This window comes from Pipra filicauda, unplaced genomic scaffold (assembly GCF_003945595.2).
Source record: "Pipra filicauda isolate LSUMZ 115617 unplaced genomic scaffold, ASM394559v2 scaffold27_size4233163_pilon, whole genome shotgun sequence".
Lineage (NCBI taxonomy): Eukaryota > Metazoa > Chordata > Aves > Passeriformes > Pipridae > Pipra > Pipra filicauda.
Genome location: NW_024104398.1, coordinates 568,823 through 588,218, shown reverse-complemented (window position 1 = coordinate 588,218; position 19,396 = coordinate 568,823). Strand labels below are relative to the sequence as shown.

Below are 19,396 nucleotides of genomic sequence, written 5' to 3'. Positions count from 1 at the left end.
TTCTGTGTTCAATATTACCTTTTATCTTCTTTTCCAGGCTATAATTCAGAAGATAATCTATGTGAACAGTCCCCTGAGGTGGAGTTGGCAAGCACCAGACAGCATGGTAAGCTTATAGCATATATGAGTGATCTAAACGTCTACATTAAGACCTGTTTCATTGCATCCACGTGAACTGTCCTAGAATATTTTAAATTAGCATAATAGAAGGGGATGTAGCAATGCAGCACCATTTTGGGAATGTGAATCTAAGTATTTCTGGTTTTCTATTGAGGAGCTTTTAATGGCTGTTTTGCCAAAATAAATTTTGAAAATGAATGCTGACATTGAGGCAAGTTACCTTGCCCCAGCAGACTTTTTAATGCATGTCCTACAGATTTGTTGCTGATTTTTCTGGATAGTGTTCAATTCCTTTCTTAAAGGAGTGAACCAGCAATATGAAAAATTTGGGGTGTGGATGCACAGTGGGAACACTGTTGAAACAGCAGCACTGCCTGTTTAGAGATTTGTGGAAGACTTAATTTGCCGTCTGGCTGCCAGCTCCTTCCAAAGAAAACTGAGAAAGAGACAGCAACTTATTGTTGAGCTTTTTCAGTACGTACATTACTTTATAGTTACTGTAAAAAGAAAACCCAAAACATATTTCTTTGTGCAAAAAATAACTGAGATAAACAAGATGGATGCTAAACAACTTTAAAAATGAAAACAGTTTCTACTCTGTCCAGATTTTGGCATCCTCTAGATATTATGTTGTTAATGGTTTTAGTTGCACAGGTCCTATATTAGAAGGCAGATTGTAACGAAGTCTTTTAGGGAATCAGAGAAACTTAAGATCTGTTTGTTCTATGCTTGATTTGTGTTTTTCAGTGTCCAGGCCAAGCAGTTTAGAGAGCAGTAGGAATGCTTCCAGCAGTAGTTCACCTCTCAATTTAAAAGGTAAAGCTTTTACAGCTGAGTTGTGACAAACAGGAAGTGAAACTCCATGAAACTGTATGCAAAATGCCATTTTCTTTCCAATTAATTTTGAAGACTTGTTTTGAAATTGTAATGATTATGAAATCTGGACATGGTTGTCTTGGGAATCAAAACTGCTGGCAAGAAGCACTTTTCTAAGATTGATTCTGGCAAGGAGTGGCTTTTAAGGCAGGAAGTCTAGTTTTGCTTCAGTCTGACTGGCATCAATACTGTGGGAAGTATCAGGCCACTCTTAGACTCTTTACAACGACAGGTCTCTGTGGTTCTTACTCTGTACAACACTTGTGTATGGAATCAGTGTGCTCTGGAGATTTACTTTGCTGAATTTGTGCATCCTTGAAGGATGCCTGGAGACCTGACACTGTGGAGAAATCTGCTCTCTGCTTTCCCACTGTCAGGTGCTGGCTTTCAGATCACACAGCCAAGACTGGGAGATCTCCTATGACACAGGGGTTGTAAAGAGGCTGCCAATTCCATCTGTGTTATTCCTTGGAGAAGTAATTGTGTTTGTTTAACATAGAGGCTCAAAGTATGTGCTGTAACACGTTTACTAGTCCTGATCTTTCCAAGTTCTGATTGCCTTGAGCTCTGTAGGAGAAGGAAGGTAAAAAATGCCACCCAGTCTGTGTTGAAATAACCCTGAATGATAAAGTTTCTACCTCAGTAAGAAATCTACTGAAATGAGGGCAGAGCAGTGTCATTAATGATAGTTACGCTTCTCCTCAGGTTCGTTAGACCATATGCATGGTAGAACTGAGAGCCTCAGCAGTGAAGATATGGTGCCAAGCAGAGAGGCACCAGCCTTGCTCCGAGACACCTATCCCCTTCACTCTGCTTCTGCCATCTTAAGCCCCAGCAGCAGGCAAGAGTCCTCCTCTCACCGGAATGGTTTGATCTCTTATGATAAATCTCAGAAGAGTAACCCATCTCAGTCTTACCCAGGCAGGCAACGGGCTGCCTCACCTGGCAGTGAGATGGTAACTTTGGAAGAGTTCCTGGAAGAGAGCAACAGGCTGTCTCCACCAAGCGTAAGTAAAGAGAGCTAGATGGCTCATTCCAGATGTCAAAAAACTGTTCAAAGCTGATTCAGGAGGATGAGGCCATAGGGAAACAAGGAAAGACAAGGTGATCCTTGTTCATATGCGTGAGTACTGTTGAATCTTGCAAGATGAATGAACAGTTTCAATAACTAAGGCAAGATTAACTTTCACATAGCACTCTGCTCACTTATTTTGATGTATCACCTATGACAAGTCAGGCAGATAATTCACTGCAAGTGCTATGTATCGGACTGCTGGGACTTTTTACCAGCAAACACATGTGGTCAGGGTTTTGTGTTAAATCATCATCAGTTCTCAGGTCCAGGTAGTTTTATTTATGAACTGGTAAGTTTTCTGTTTAATTTTCAGCTACTAAATCTATGATTAGGAACAAAACCTAAAATAGTTTTCAATTGAAGTGCAAAATATGCAGTTGTTAAAACCATCTCTTAATCTGAAAATATCGGTGCATATGAGAGAGAATATTTTTATTGCCAAGGAAGTTCTTGATACTTTCATCATGCTGCACATTTATGTTTTGACTGGCACTGCCCTGTTGGTTCAATGACTGCAGGAATATGTCACTTATTGAAGTGATCAGAAATGAAATGTTTTCTAGATGGCATTTGTCTTTCACTGCTCAGACGTGCTGTACAGTAGTGAGGCAGTGCAGTATTGAACATGTTAATATCTTAAGAACAATTAATTGGTAGTGTAAGTGAACAGATGTTTCTGTTTCATGAATGCTTTGGTAAAAGTGTTGAAATCAGCAGAGCTGTACTATTTTATGGTACCAGTAAATTTTGGTCCTTGAATTTTCAGAGCAATGTTTAAATATACCTCCTACTCCCTCATTATCCTAAGTACAATTTGTAGCTTATAGAGATGTGTAAAATTATTATTTTTGTATGTGTCTGTAACTACCTGACCATGTTTCCATTTTCATTCTTTCTGTCATCCTTGTTCCTTTTCAGCATCGGCGCAGTTTAAATGAGAGTGAAATGATTTCATTGCACCAATTTCTGTTAGAAGCTGATGCACTGTATCCCTCTTGCTACTCCCTATGTCCTTCCATTCCTCAGGAACATTCGCAGTCACTTGAATCGCTCCTCAGTCATTCATGTCCCGACAGCGTGAGGCACAGGACAGGCAGGGGGAATAGGAGATCTGCTTCACTATATATCCCCAGGGTATCCATTGTTCTTGTTATGAAGGCAACAGCTCCAACTTACTACAGCTTTTGCTAGCATATTAATACCTATAGAAGCATTCTGTAACTCTTAGTTGTTAAAGGCTGCCAGATCACTTGCATTAATTGCTCATAAAGTATTTCCAGTGCTTGTTCATACACGTGCGTGTTTTCGGAGGACTAGTCATTCTGCAATGTTAATATGTGTAACAGCTGTTTAAATTGAAGTTAAAAATAACCCTCACGCTTTAACACTTAGTCGAGCATAGAAATCTTCACGCTGTACTATTACCACTGCTGGTGTTTGCTTCTGCAAAACGAGTTTTTTTGACTGGAAGAAATATTTGGCACACTAGCAAAGTGAATATATTAAGCTTTAACATACTTCCTAGAGAAGTATGAGCTTGTTCAGCATGTTTTTTGTGAAAACAGCATGGCCCTCAGTTATTCTGAGCATGCCTTGTACTAATAATCCAAAGGCAGCGGATCAAACATCACCGTTTTTGGATTGCATGGACCATCCCCGTGAAATATTCATTGTATGGGTTTTTTTACTGCCAGATTAATTGTCAGACTTGAAATTTAAAAAGTTCATTGTAGGCAAACAATCATATCCCCATTTTTGTAAAGATTTTTTGTACATTTTATTACATTGTACACACAGCTTTTAGCATATATAGTATATTGACTAGGAGAGGTGAGGGGAATCAATGGAGAAGGAATGAAACTTTCTTGTAATGCTAGCACATCTCCACAGGGTATGGTCTCCTGTTATGTTCCTGAAGTTATGGTAGAGAGTTACCCAGATGAACTGTATTCTGGAAGATGACAGACATCATTGATATCTGCTGATACCAATGCTGATGTCATTAATGTGATATTGATGTTACAGTGACAGTGGCTGATGTAAAAGGAAGCAAAAGAGCTGCTGTCCAGCTTGCAAGTGAAACAAAACTTTCAAAAATTATGACAATTAACCTGGCAAACAAGGCTGTCATGATCTCATTATGATGAGCACGTTATTCCTTGATTTGGATTTATACCCATTTTAAACATTTATTTCTTCTGTTCCCCACTTTAAATATAAAATCTATGGTTGTATTTGGTTTGAATTAAGTGGGAAGGAAGATGATGTGAACACAAAGTCCTGTGTGATTCTTTAAACAAAAAGTGTTGTCATTAATGTGACGTACATATTTTCTCACACCAGGACACCTCCAGTAACAGAGATGACTTGCTCAGCGATTATTTTCGGAAAGCAAATGAGCCTTCAGCTACTGGGAACTTGCTGGTTCAGCCACCCAGAAAGGAGGCTGCTAAGATGCCCACTAGTCTTGTTGCTCCAACCGTGAAGATGACTATTGTCAATGAAGAAGGAAGAACACCTAAACCTGGAAATTACTTGAAGCCAAATCTTAGACAAGTGGAACCCACTCTGGCAAACTCCCAGGGGGGGTCTCTTAAGCTTCCTCACACACCACAGCACCAGCCCAGCAGCGGGATGCGGCAGATGGCACAGCCTCAGCAGCCTGGAACCACGAGCAAGAGGAGCACGTCCCTGAGCAGGGCATTCAGCTTAGCCTCTGCAGACCTGCTCAGAGCCACCGGCCCAGAGACCTACAGGCAGGAGAGCGCTCAGAAGTCAGCAGAGCTGCATGGGGGCAAGGATGTTGTCAGTCAGAGCACCAGGGCTTCTGTGCCAACGAGCTCCCAGGCAATTTTAAGAGAGAGGCCACAGTCTGCAAAGGTGGCGGGTTCCTTGCAAGGTGTCGATTCCCGCTGTCGGCAGCTGGACGCGAGGCGCCTTTCCCTGGCCCCACCGAAAGATGAGAGACCACTCTCCTTCTCTCAGTTCTCTGCCTCGCCCACTGCATCCACCAGCAGTCTGAATGCCCAGCAACCAGAGCATGTGAACCCTGGGCAGCACTACTCATCTGCATCGCACACTCTTTCAAAAGTCAAACCCAAGCCAGCCCCTCGTACTGAGGAGGTGGCCACAGGGGCCCCTGGCAGAGCTGTTTCCAGCAGCACTGAGGGAAATGCTTCCTTAGGGCATGGCCAGGGTGATGCCCTACTTACTAAGTGCCAGGGTAAGCTGCAAGAAAGCAGCACTGAAGCTGTAGAGGAGCCTGTGAGAGGAAGCAGCTCCAACAGCACTCCCGGATCTCCTGACCCCCAGGGGGATCAGCAGACAGTTTGGTATGAGTATGGCTGTGTGTAACCCACAGATGCAGCTATAGTATGTGTGTTTGCTATGGCTGTCCAGGTAACATTTATCTAGACACTGTCAGGTCTTAAAAGGCATCACCTGCATGCTGCTCTGAGGCTTCTCTGGGTGCCCTTTCCTAGTTAGACAAAGTATGATTAAGAGAAGCAAGGAGCAAAACCCCAACCCTTTTTCTGACACGGTTGTGCCTAAAACAAAGTGGAATTCTGGCCTAATCTCACAGCAGACTTGGCACCTGATTCTCATAGGTGCTGAGCATTCCCCACTCCAGAGAAGCTTACCGGGGTCCTCTGTCATTGCTGCACCGTGCACCCTTTTTGCCTGCATTAAAGAAAAATTTCACAGGTCGTATGTGTGCTAAACCCAACCTCACCATTGATAAATAATTTAACCATTCTGGAAAGGTCATATAAAAGCCAAACTTCTCCCCCAAAACCAGAACTAAGTGCTTGGCTTAAGTAGTGTAAAGATAAAGCTGAAGGACAAAAGTCTGTGGCTTTAGCCATGGATCTGGTAAAATCAATTCTTTTTGCCACAGCAACATGCTATAGAGGTATTGTGTAGACTTCAAGGGTCACATCTCAACCTTCCCCTCTGAGACTGTACAAACACAGAGGCCAGCCTAATGACCCCATTGCCTTCACTGTAGCTGCAGCTCAGTGGATCCTTGACTCTGCAAGCAGAGTGGTGCTGCCTTTTGAAACTTGTTATACCTTTTATACAAACACTGGAACTAATGCAGCCTTTCAGGGGAGGTGCCATTTCCATTGCAAAGGTGGCATCTCGTGTACAAAAGTGTCCTGTAAGTATGTATATAAGAAGCTCAAGTACTGTATAGGAATGCTGTGTAAATTGTGTTATGACATCCTTGTGTGCATGACAGCCCACATCCTAAGTGGTATGTGGGATTTTGTCTCTTAGAAATCCTTGTTTATGTCTCCAAGAACTTTTCTCAGTATAGAAAGCAAAATAATTTTGTATACATGTGAAAGAAATATACTTCTAAAAATCTATTTATGTGCAAAAAGTTCCTTGTATGTTTCTATCCGGAGTGTCATCAGCTGCTTATTGTATATATGATCAAATGTGTATCTTTATTCCATGTTTGTAAAGCTGTTTTTCTTGCAATAGACTAAATCCTTTAAAAAATACTTGTTTTGCTGGTTCTGATTTAATTTAGTAAAAGCTAAAACTCATTCATTTGATGATGTTTTTGTTATCTAATATGTAGTGATCCCGTTCTGGAAACTACAGAATTGTTTATAATAAAGCTCAAATAAAATAGATTGATGATGTACTTTTTTTCCTTGGAAAAATAAAAAAAAACCACAAAAGTGTGATTCATGGTGCTGGATGGACATCTGTCTGCAATAGGGCTTTGTAAGCCTCAGTATTGATTTGCATCTCTGTGTGGCAGAGTTGCATTCATTTTTATAATGTTGCCATGGAAAGTGCATCAGAAATCTTTTCATTTAATTGTGACCTCTTTACTGAAGACTTTAGAAGGGTTGATTATGCAAATTAAATGACTTCCAGGTCGCTGTAGAATAAAACCATTAAATTTTTATGATTCTTTGACCACTTCAGGCAAGGCCAAACATGCTGTCAATTTTGACCAAGCTTGTATTTTGTACAATCTTTTTTGTGCTTAACTCTCAGGATGCCTCATAAAAGTGAGAAATTATTCATCTTTCAACATGAAAGAGAATGGCAAAAGGCACTTTCTGCCTTCTGTGCTGTGTTAATTGTAAACCATAGTTTTGCAACAAATTTAAAATTATGTGCTATATGGCAATCTTAGAACACGCCGAGTGATTTTGGTAAACTGAAATTCTTCTTACAGAAATTCGCTCTCAAAATGGATTCTTGGCTAGACCACTAAAGGTTTAAGACTGGTATTTCTCCTTTGTTTCAGCTCCCTTTTGGAGGGCATGTGCAGGCTGGACTGCTGAGGAAGCGATCTGTGAGTTGTCAGTTACTGTGGATCTGCTTTTGCTGTAAATACCTGCCCAGTGACACACCTTAGTTGTCAGTTTACCTTCTCAGTTCTAGTGAGTTTGAATAAAAAGGCAATAAGTACTTACATAGTACCATTCAGGTATGGGAGGATTTTAAATACAGAGGTTATACAGTGGAACAGCTGTTGAAGCTCACAGTGCTGTGGCCCTTCGGCCTTCCTGGGAATGTTAAGGAAAGTTTTGGTGTAGGTGCTTGTCCTGCCATGGCAGGTGCAATTATTTTACAGTCTGCCCAGTTTGCTAATTGTTATCAACTCTCCTTTGACACACGGTGGCTCCCGGGCTGGTGTGCTCCCACCGTGTGCTGCTCCATCAGGTAAGGAACAAGGTGAGTGGGAGAAGGCCTGCCCACGGCTACGGTGCTGCTACGCTTTGTCTTTCTGAGGTGCCCGGAGCAGTCATTGGTAGGATAAAACATGTTTTGGTGTGTGAGAGGTCATGCAGAGGAGAAGTCAATTGTGTTTAGAGAGAGAGAATAATCAGCAAATCCTCCTGCCTTTGTGCTGGTGGAGGTGGTGTGAGGCACCAGCTTGTGTGAGGTGGCAGGAGCTGCTGGGAGAGGTTTTCCTGTGGTGGAAAGAGATGTAGCAGAGCTGCCAGACCGTTTCTTGATTCCTTCCAAGAAGTGAAGGCGAAGTAGGTGTTCCAATTTGCACAGCTTTGAAGGCTGCTGAGACCCGCTGTGCATGGGCAGGCAGCCGGGCTGGGCTGTGGGAAGGCCACAGATCGAGCCTCCATCTGCGGCTGTGCTCCACTGCCTGTGGGACACCAGGGAAGAGGGACCTCTGCAGAAGCCCTGGGCTTCAGCACACTGGCTTTTCCCAGCTCTGCATGGGAAAGAGGATGCTGACATTTCCTGACACAGAGGGAAGCTCTCTGAAGGTTGCTAAGCAGTGCTTTGAATGGTTCTAGACTTCAAGTAACGCCGTTCAGTGATGGGAGTGCCTCAGTTTTTATGTGTGGCTCATTAATTCTCTAGATTGTGTTTTGTATTACAGGATAGATTTTTGAAGGGGATCCCATTCCAAGGAGGCAGATAATAGGTTTCCAAGAAAGCCAAGGGGATGTGCCTTTGGCAATACCCACACCCGGCACTCTGAAGTCAGTGAAGCTGCTTGACACGAGGAAACAAATTTTGCTTAAAATTGCACGTGCTGCATGATGATGATGATGTTGGTTTGAAGTAAAATAAATGGTGTGCTCTGTAGTGAGCACACCAACTCCTTACCAGAAAATACTATCCTTTACGGAGGCACCATGTCATGGAAACCTTTTTCCTGTTACATGTTCTTCAGCTGTTCCTCAAACCTGGGACTTGATTGTGAAGTGAACAGACCTTTTCTGATTCCAGATAATTGAGAAGAATTGAAAAATAGAATTTACTTTTTTTTTCTGTAATGAGGGAAGTTCTAAGTGCTAAGGATGTTGTAAAAATAGCTACTGCTTAGCTTAGAAAAATGGTGCATCAGGAAACAGCATGTGGTTGGAAATTATTTCTGATTGTCCAGATGTTTGGAAGCATGTTATTTCAGCCACAGGTAAATGACTTTAATACAGAACATGGTATAAATCCTCCAGAAATCATTAGTTCATGGGAAAGGATTACAAACTGGACGTTGAACTGATGTGAAGATATCAATACAATTTCATTTTTTTTTCTCATTAAACATGAACGCAACTGTCCTGAGAGCATTTGAATTCTGGTTTTTCATTTTTAGATGAAAGGGGGGTGGGGGGTGGAATCAGTAATAAATTTCACCAAAACATTTTATCCTAAAAATTGCTTCTCTACCCACCAGAATAATAGAATATCAGTTCCTAGCAGCACTGGAGATGTTCAAGGCAAGGTGAAAAACTTGGGAATGTTTTTACAAATTGCCAGTACCAGGCAGAACAAACTTGACCTAACAGTGCAAAGTGAAATAGTTCAGTTACTGAAAATAACAAATGAAGTTATTGTTATGAAGGGTTGCTATACTTGAGAATTAGACTGGGATGTGAAGGTCTGTCTTGAAAGTTGGTACTAGAGGCTGACATAAGAACTAAGAGAGAATGGAGTCAGCTGGAAAAGGGTGAAAAAATTTATGCTTTAAGAGAATACTGACAGGAGTTTTAAGTGACTGTGAGAAGCTATGGCAAGTTTTGCAAAATTAAATGGTGTTCTTCCAGTCAGAAGGATTTTTTCAAAAGTATGAAGAGAACAGTAGAAAACAGGGAACTGCTGTTCAAAAGCTTCTCAAATGGGAAAGTCCTTAAAAGGCTAACCCCTGTCCTAAGGACTGAAATGTAAGTTGATGAAGTGTGACAGAAAGTTGAGGTTTGTTCAGATTTGGAGGATTGTGAAGAATCCCATTAAAGAGTAACATGGATGAGAGGGGAACCCAGTGGGAGACTACTTGTGCTTACCCCAGCTAAAACATGGGAGAGACAGTTTATTTGTTGACTGTTGGGGGCTTTAGGATATAGCGGTAGGGAGGCAAAATTGGAATTTTACTGACAACAGGACAATGAAAATGTTATTCCACAGAAACTAGGAACGTAAAACATGTCCAAAACAAACCACAGAATGCCATGGAAACTAATGTCAGCTCATCATTCCCAGATGTTCTGATCAGCTCTAGTTAAAATACTTGCACATTTTTAACTAAAGAATATCATAACTGAGGATTATGTAGCTCTGATGGTGAGACTGTGCCAAAATACAGACTGTGTGTATTGCATACCAGAATGAGGAAGAGCCATGGATCTGAGCACTGGCACTAGCCTGTGAAAAACTGTTGCACAAAGGGAAAGCAAAAGGAGCCCAGCTCCCTCCTCTGATGGTGACACCGTATGGCATGATCTGAAAGTTGTGCTAAAGGAAAGAATACTTGGAAAGGGAAAAATGAAGCTGTCGGTGAGACTCATTGCACCAGGCTCTTAGGAAATCAAATAGATTAATATAATATCATAGTGTTATTATGGCTTTGATTTATGATACAAGACAGTTTGTGGGAGAGTTAAACAGCCTCTGCTTTAAGAAAACATTATTAAGTAAAATATAAGAGCCTCCCCCTTTCTCTTCAACATCAGGTGCTGGCTGCCTTTGGATTCAGGATGAAGCTGGGCTACTACACTTTGAACAGTGAGCACCTTCTCCATGCAAAAATCCCTGAAATTTGCCAGTTAAAGATCACATCACTTTTCCAGTAGTTGCCTGGTCTGGAAGTTTGAGATACATTACTGGAAAGTAAAGCACAGTTTGCATTTGGGAACACACTGCTAAGGAAGAACGTGAAAGTTTGAGAAGGATATTCCAGTTGGAGAAGCACAGCTTCCCAGTGGCCTGCTGAGGCATTTCTAGAGACTTGCATTGGAGAAAAGAGGGAGTTTTCTGCAAGAAGTGGGAAAGTATGTCTTGAGGAACTGAAGTGAGCATTTCATAGTGCTACCACTCTGATTGTTTTACCATTCAGCAGGGTATTTTGAAGGTTATAGGATATGAAAGTCTGTTCCCTTGCTGTTTTAAATATCTCTGACCAAAATTATCCCATTCTTGTTAAACCCATGAAAAATACTTCCTTGCACCTTTGCAACAGGATTTTTTTCTCCAGTTTCCTAAAACTTGCACTTGCATGTGTGCGCACTGGGCCCATAAAATACCTAATCCACAGATGTGTGTGTTTTAGAGCTGCTGGTTACCTGGGGATGTTCAGCTGCAGCATCTCAGTTTCTACAGAGATGGAAAGCTCCCAATGAGTTTGAGAGTGTTCCTATAGGACCCTTGTGGCTGTTTGTTAGTGAAAGTAGAAGAAATTATGCAAATCAGGGAAATGTCTGTGAAGGGAAAATCTTAAGAATTTTTTTTTAAAGTAGCAATCCTCTGAACAAGGATTGCTTGCTCATAGCAGTGCAAAAGCCTGTCAGAGTTCAAAGAGCAATCTGGATGATGCTCTTCATCATATGGTTGAGTGTTGGGTAGTCCTTCAAAGAGTAGGGTGTTGGACTTAATAATCTTTATGGGTCTCTTCCAACCCAACATACTCTGTGATTCTCTGAAAAGGCAGATGGAGAAAACAGGCAGGCACAAACTGTAGGGGATGGACCTTCAATTTCCTCAGCCTCTTGAGTTTGCTTACAGCTTATTTGATCTGTAAGTAAATGATAGGGGTAGAATGCTTTAGAAGGCTGTATTAACAGTGTTGTGTAAGCAGGACTGCACAGCCTACTCCACTTCCACCATATCTCCCAGCTATTTGATAAAGTCGTTCTTTCTCAGTGTAGACTAGTTTTGGATCAGTTAGGTCACAAAAGGTTTAAACTGGCATCCAGTGAGGAACCATTATGTACTCTCTGTAATGCAACTTTGGTGCCTTCATTGACGCAAGGATCTCCCTGCTGTTGCTACTTTTTCTTATGTTTCCACACAGTAGCATCTTGATCCTGGATAGCTAGCTGATGCTTAAAGGAGGTGGATTATGTGTGTTTGATGGGAAACAGTATATTTTTAATGTATTGGTATTCTCTTAAAACCACTTCTTCTAACAACAACGATGTGTGTGCGTTAGGAGAAAATTCTTTGCATAAAATATTCAAAGGAGTTTTCTTGCCAGATCCTGTCCTACAGCTCAGATAGTGCAACCAGCTACCACAGTCTGGTCAAGCCCACTTCATCTCTAGCAACTTTCCTTCCTCCATGACTTCTCCTTTACAGCACTAGACACCTTTCTGTTCTTCAACCCAGATTGTTACCTTTAACTGTTTCCTACCCCCGAGTTCACCTTTTTTCCTTGTTTCCCTCAAGATCTAGGTGCAGTTTGTTCTTTCCATGCCTGCTTCCATCACTAAAGATCACTATCAGCAAGCTTTCACATTTTTGCCATTTTTCCTTCCTGTTGTCATGTCTGTATACAACTCTCCCCTTGCCTAAGTATCTCTTACACAGTCCCATCCTCATGTCTTGAGGTCCGTTTGTAGTCCCAATCTCAGTATCTGTTCTCAGTGCTTTCTGATGCTTCCTTAGCTCCTCATCTGCTGTTGTCTCAAATGTTCCCCACACTGCCTTGCTTTATCCTTCTTCAGTCTGCTCGAACATTTTGCCCAAATACACAGTGCAATCAGTCCAAGGGGCCTTTCTTCCCTCTCATCCCTCCATAGTGACCTTGCAGTCACCGTCTTCTCATTGTGCCTCTTCCCCACATCCTCCTTTAGCTCATTCATACTGCTCCATTTTGCTCTTTGTGTTTGTGACAAATGACAACTAAGCCTTGAGGAAGCAGATACACCACATGCTGCAAACCACTGCAGGTGTTTCTGAAGTAGAAGGTGCACGTCTGCATGAAATCTAGAGCCAGTCTTTTTTTCAGATCTCAAAATCTTATTGAGATGTCCTTCAAACATTTCTTCATTGCAATAAATACAGAATTCTACAATCTGTGCAGAGTTTTAATGCAAGATCTTATAATAATTTCTAAGCTTGTTTGTTACACATTTTAGGATCAGCAGATAGCTTTGATGGTTAAAGCTTTGTGAAAATTAGCTAGCACTTAAAAATACTAACAGGATCATAGATGCATTTAAGAAGGTCCATATCACTTTTTTGCACAGTGGGGCAATATTCTTTCTATTTAGTCTTCAGTATTTGTAACAGTAGGAATTTTCACATCGTTTTCATTGTTTTAGAATTTCCTTCCTTGCTTATTTTGGCTTCTTTAATTGAAAAAAAGCTTGGAATTCCTGAAGCCCAGTTCCACTACCCACATTTAGCTCCCATGAACAAAGATTCTTTTCCTTGTTTATTTAACCAACCATATCGATGGCAACAGAGTCCCACTTGGCAGATTCTGACTTCCCCTCAGCCTCCCAACCTATCCTATATGAACAAGTGGTTGTTCTCTTCTTATGTAATCAGGCAAATGAATGAAAACAGATACCAATAAGACTTTATTGTATCAAATTTCATCCACATGAAGTTTTGTAACTAAAATCAGAAGAAATGTTACCTTCACGTGTTAAACTCTAACAGGTTATATCTGTTTAACACTGTTAATCTGGAAAAGGAGAGTATACTTAGAAGGGAATATAAAACTGAAAGTGAGAAGGAAAGCAAAAAGTGAACTCAGTGACCCCTGTCTATTGTTTTTAGCACAATGTCTTTGCAGCAATGTTTTATGGCTAACACCATTAACAGCCATACTTTGACTGTCTACCGCAGTTACTGAAGATCAGGGACTGTTTTATCCTTGAAGTATTGGTTCAAGGGCATTTAGGCCCCATCATCCTCACTGCACTGGGGCACTGGTATATGGGCCACCTTATGACTACAGTTCTTCTCAAACTGAAATTCCCAGATCCATGCTAATAGGGGGAAGAGCAGCAGCACAGGAGTTCAAGTCCATGTGGCTATCCTGCCTGAAGAACTCCACTTACCTCTGACCAACCTTCTTTTCCATAGCTGAAAGGAAGTTCATGCATACGTTTGCAGTGGGTCCAGCTGGTTACTCCCAACACATCCACAATCATCCATGGGTCCTGCACACAACCAGTAGTTGCAAGGCTACACATCAAAGCCAGTGTCTCTTTAGTGGCATAATAGTTGGGGAAAAAATTAATTCAGTCTTTTCTGTAGATAGCAAGAACAGAGATATTCTAGCCTGGACTCTGGAGTAGCTGTGATGACTACAGTCATTCCACTGCCCTTGCCTCCTAGATTTTTGACAAAACTTTTTATACATTCTGATAGTCTTTGCATAGAAACTTCTACATTCTCAGCTTCCTTTGTGTCTGTGTATTTGTATTGTTCAGTATTGTGAACAGAAACAGGCAGAGCTCCAGGATGGATGTGTGAGGTTCATATCACTTCATTCTTTGCTCTTACTGTAAGAGGGAGGCCTTTCTCCCTTTATAGGCAAAGGGAAGAACCAGCTACCTGCAGCTGTACTACAGGGCACTCTAGGATAAGCCAACTGCCCCTCTGCAAGGCTTTAATCCTCTGCAGATGATGACTGCTAACCCACATGTACTGGTAGGGCTCCAAGTTTACCTCCATGAAGCCCATTTCTAGTGTGCAAAATGAAGTTCTCTGTGTTGGATGTTGGCAGTCTAGGTGCAAAAATTGTTAAATTATTCTTCCAGTGTAAATAAAACATGTTCCCTGCCTCAGGAAGAAGCCAGAGAGGCATATGCTATCTAGCAAAAAACACCTAACAACCCTGTGGGGATGGCTTGCTCTCCCTATCTAGATTACTGACTCCTCCCTGCCCTTCCACGTTCCTACCTCTGCTGAGGTGGGCAGAAGTAGGAAATGTTGAGTGCTTTTGGATTTTCATTTTGAAGGAGCTTGGAGAACACCAGCATGGCAAGGACAGAGAGAATTTCCTGCTGGTCACACGTTCCTGTGAGAAGCTGAGATGATCTCAGTCTGTATTAACACGCTGAGCTTTAATTTGTGGCAGAAGATGTCCAGTTTTCCTGAGTTCCCAAAGGTGTTGCCAGTCTTTTTTCACCTTGCAGAAAGTAGCTGCCAATTGAGAGCCAGTTTGGTAACCTCTGAGCCAGGAGAGAATTTATACCTGATGAAGGATGGTCTCACAAGGAGGATCCCTGCAAAGGGATAAGGTAGGTTGAATTATGAAAGCGTCAGTACCCCAAGCTAAATTACCTGGCCTCAGATTGCATTTCTAGCCCTACAGTGCCTGGCTGATGCACAGCCAGAGTTGTGCTGGCCAGTGTGAGAGAGAGCTGAGGGACTAACTCACAAAGTCAGCTGAAAGGTGCAGCTCACTGTGAGTGAAGGCTGTGAAAGGGGTCCCCTTCATGTCCTGACTCCATCTCTTCCTCTGTGGGGCATGACGGTGAATGGGATAAAAGTCTGGCCATACGTGTTACGAGCAGAAATTAAAGGTTTTAAAATAACTAAGGATTGGGTACATCTCCAGTCACCATTCGAAGGATGAAAGCTCCCAAATAGCCAGTGTCACATGTGAGAGACTTCAGGAGGATAATCAAGGGCCACCTCACATACTGTCATGGTGTCAGCAGCAGCTCTTCAGGGCTGGTGCTTTGCATCGGTGCTGGCTTTCCCATGCTCCTGGCAGTGCCCTGACACACATGGTGCTCTGCTGAGTGAGCACTTTGTCTCCTTTCTTTCTTGGGGATACAAGCTTGGTGCTTTTCTATTGGAACACAGAGCTGAGCTGTGTTGAGTCTGGAGGAGTGGGAATCCTGCAGGCTTTGAAGAGAATCTAGGAAATCCCATGAACTCAGGCACTGAGAGGGAGGAGACTGTGTCTAACCTGATAGCTGCCAGCACAGTGGCAAGAGCAGATAACCTGACATTTCTTCTGGAAGTGGAAAGGTGGCCTGGGTGATTGAGCTTATTTGTGAGATGTATGTTAGGCAATAGCATTTTTCACTGGCAACCCTTGAAGCCAAGCTCACCACTTGGGGCACATTCTGGGCACATTCTAGTGCATTGGTCCATGCACCCTCCCAAAGCACCTGGAGTGCAGATCTGAGGGCTGCTCATGTGCTCTGCAACAACCTGTTGCCCTTCTAACCTGTGGAAAAGGTTAATAACACATGGTGCCGTGCAGACTGGGACAACAGCAGAAACAAGGGAAAATAGTAGGAGAAGAGCTAGATAAAGCAAGATGCCTGGCTGCAGTGAAACCTCTGAAGCAAGTGAAGCTTTGTGTTGCACGGCCACCCCTCGAGGCAGTGTAAGAGCTGGCCCAGCAGGGGCTCTAGGGTGGACCAGGAAGAGCAGTAGCAAGTCCTTGTTTCTCAGCTACACAAAATGGGAATGTCTGTGTGGCTTGTCACTGCAAAAGAGAGAAGTTATTTATCCTTTCCTCCTCAAAATGGGTGCTTGAAAGGATTTAAACGAAACTTCATAGGAAAGTTGACCCTCATAAGCAAAGGATGGATCAAGTAATTGGAATCAAACAAAACCAGCACTGCCAGAAAGGGCCTCCACTGGAATACACTTAGAGAGGGATGCTGATGACTGGAAATGAGACCAATGTGAGTGAGCAGAGGTCTGGAAAATGTGATCTACAAAGCGCACTGGAAAGTGGGGTTGCTTAGTCTACAAAAGACTAAGAGGGACAGCATGATTAATCCTCAGACGTTTAAATTATATTGAGAATGGTAGCAATAGACTGGTTTTCATGTGTATTCCCAGAAGGACATGTAAAAGAGGAATGAATTGGAAACATAGAAGATAAATATTTTTGTATTAGTGCAAGCTTTTTAAGAACAACCCTAGCCAGGGGATGGAGACATTGCCAGAGGAGAGGCAGAACCTTCCTTAAAGGCTATTTAAGAGAAGCTAAAACTCTGGAGGAGGTAGTTTAGCTTTCCTCAATGAGTAAACTAAGGAGATGGTCTAAATGATCTCCTTCCTGCTGCATTTGTGTGGCGTCTGTGACATTTATAACACCAGTTTAGCTCCATTTTTTTTGAAGCATGCTGCTTCTGGTTTTGACACATGCAAGCCAGGAGCAATTCAATTCAATGGAGTTACTTAATCATCACAAGCATTAAAATGATTTGACCAAAGTGAGCAAAAAGCTACAATTGCCACTTGCACCGAATAATAGCTGTTTGTCAGTTTTAATAACTACTGTATAATTCATGGAGATAAAAGGCTACCAAAAAATGTTATTTCTTTTCATTTTCAGAGTTTTAAATATGGTCCAGTATACAACTGCTGAGTGTGTGTGTGTGATGGAGGTGGCAACAGATCGTTCTGCCCCCTTGGAAGTGATGAGGGCAGGTGACCCACGCCACCAAATCCCTTTATTTTAGTTACCTGCTTTACAGCATCTGCAGGCTTAGATAAGCAAAATAGAATGGATATAAAACCAGGGGTTTTCTGCAGTTTATTTTGTTCCGTAATTTTCTGAGAGGGAGGTTTGTTGACATGATGGTACTTGCAAGGCCTGATTTACCAGATGGACCTGTATTGTGTCTGATGACCAAGGCTCTACTTTCTCGGTATTCCGGCCACCTGTATCCAGCATCTGTCTAACACATCTTTGAGCATGTTCATCATGACAAGACAATTGAAACAAAGGTGGAAATTAGGAAAGAGATACTGCCCACGATGTCAGTTCCACTGGTGCCTCTGCTTTCCCCAGCACCCAAAGGGTAATCACTGTCTGTGGATCTTCTCAGGGTTTGTTCCCAGTCTGCAGCCTGGACTCTGCAGCAGGTGAAAAGCTTTCCCTGCAGCCACCGATGAGAACTGGACACCACAGTGATCTCTGCCCCTGGCAGGCTCTTGGGGAAGGTAAGTGGTCCAACAGAATGCCCTGTTGCTTTTTACTGCAGAGTAGCACACATACTACTAAGGAAGTAATTGCACTTTAGTTTTTTAATATTGTCTTCTATAAAATCTATAATAAAAGAGTTGCAATACCCAAGGGTACATAACCATAGATTAAAAGGCACTGGAACAAATGTTTTACTTCACTTCCTGAAAGATCACAGTCTGTTTGATTTTGTTAATATCTGTATTCTTATGTATGTATATAAAAATACATATAAAAATAAATAATAAACACTAAATGAGTACAAAATAAAAAATTTAAAACCACAAACAAAAAATAACAACAAAAAAACAAATCAGAGGAGGGAGCTGTGGTCCTGATAAATTTGACACCAACCATTCATATTCCCTAATACTGCACAGGGTGTTCAGCCTCTGGCTGTGCTCCCAGGATCCTGTGCCTTGCCTGTTCAGCCAGGTGTGCTGTCTGCCTCTCTGACATCCTCAAAACAGCATGGTGAGCCTGCAAAGGACTGTTCCGTGCTTGTTGCAGCCTTTTCTGGCCATGTTCAAGAATTCCCTATTTTTTCTGGTGCATCCCTCCTCAGAAACTCAGAGGGGCTCCTTAACCCTGTGGAAAATTTTGGATCTGCCAGAGGCCCTGGCAGAGGAAGGGCTCTGCCATCTGGTAGCCTGTCATATTTGAAGAGCCCTTTGCCTGCGTTTGGAATGTAGAATTATTTTTGATCCTGGTTCTGATGTTAGCCATGGGTACTGCTGGAATATTTCCAAGTTTTGTAAATGCTCTTGTATCCTCTCCCTGGTTTTGTTTGGTTTATTTTTTTCTATTTTGTTTCTGTGCTTATGTCACTCTGCTTTCCACTAGGTTGGAAATGGAGAACATGTCTTGGAGTTTCCTGCTTAAGGTTTCTGTTTCCAGGCTCGCTGTCCCTGGCCATCCTTGGAGCACTGTTGCCCATTGCAGTGAGCAGAAGGGAACGCTGGCTAAGTGCTCTCCTGAGTGTGCAGTGCCACTGGTGTCCCTACAGCAGCATGGCAGAGCACTGCAGGGGGTGAGTTATGTACCAGTTTAGGGCCTGAACTGGTAACAGCTTTTGTTTCCAGTTTCAGTGGTGGAATTTGTAACTATCTGTGTTTTTAAGAGTAGTCTGTTTCAGTTTGAGAGAGAGAGATTTTAATACATATCCCATGGTGCAGCTTTCACTCCTGTGGGAATAAAAATAGTGACGTGAGTTAACAGGAGGTCAGGTTTTTCATCTTCTACAGTCTCCCTGAGTGACCTTGGACAAGCCCTTTGATCTGTTTATGCTTCAGTCTGTCTGCGTAGACAAGAGAGGAAGGAACTGCCCCGCGCCCCTTGCGGCCCTTGCTCTTTCACAGCCAGAGAAGATGCTTCCTTGTGCAGAGATCACCTTCTGCTCTGTTTGGATATAATGAGGGTCTGATCTCAGCAAGCTCTAGAAACAACTTACTGGAAATTATACTAATAACAACACTAATGCTCTGTATACTTTTTAATACGCCTGCATGAGGCAACATCTGTGTGTGTTTAGATAAGCTGTAAGCAGCAGTATTTGGGCTTTGCACCAGCTGTGATCATCGTGCAGTTATCTGCTGGTCTGTGTCTGTGACAGCAGGTACAGCTGTGAACACCACTCCGTGTGCATTGCAGTC

At 42.4% G+C, this 19,396-nt stretch overlaps 1 protein-coding gene across 3 annotated transcripts in view; it reads left to right on the top strand.

Annotated features, from left to right (window-relative positions):
• CCDC88C (coiled-coil domain containing 88C) overlaps positions 1–6,717 on the top strand; it is a 99,128-nt gene extending 92,411 nt beyond the window's left edge. The window contains exons 27-31 of one of the 3 annotated variants that reach the window (XM_027739994.2): positions 38–106; positions 868–936; positions 1,702–2,003; positions 3,098–3,205; positions 4,415–6,717. In XM_027739994.2, coding sequence (XP_027595795.1) covers positions 38–106; positions 868–936; positions 1,702–2,003; positions 3,098–3,205; positions 4,415–5,425 — 1,559 coding nt within the window. In that variant the 3' untranslated portion in view covers positions 5,426–6,717. Of the gene's footprint in view, positions 1–37; positions 107–867; positions 937–1,701; positions 2,004–2,989; positions 3,206–4,414 lie in introns of all 3 variants that reach the window. The other 2 variants (XM_027739993.2, XM_027739995.2) reach the window with 2 other exon arrangements.
• The last annotated feature ends 12,679 nt before the right edge of the window (positions 6,718–19,396 follow it).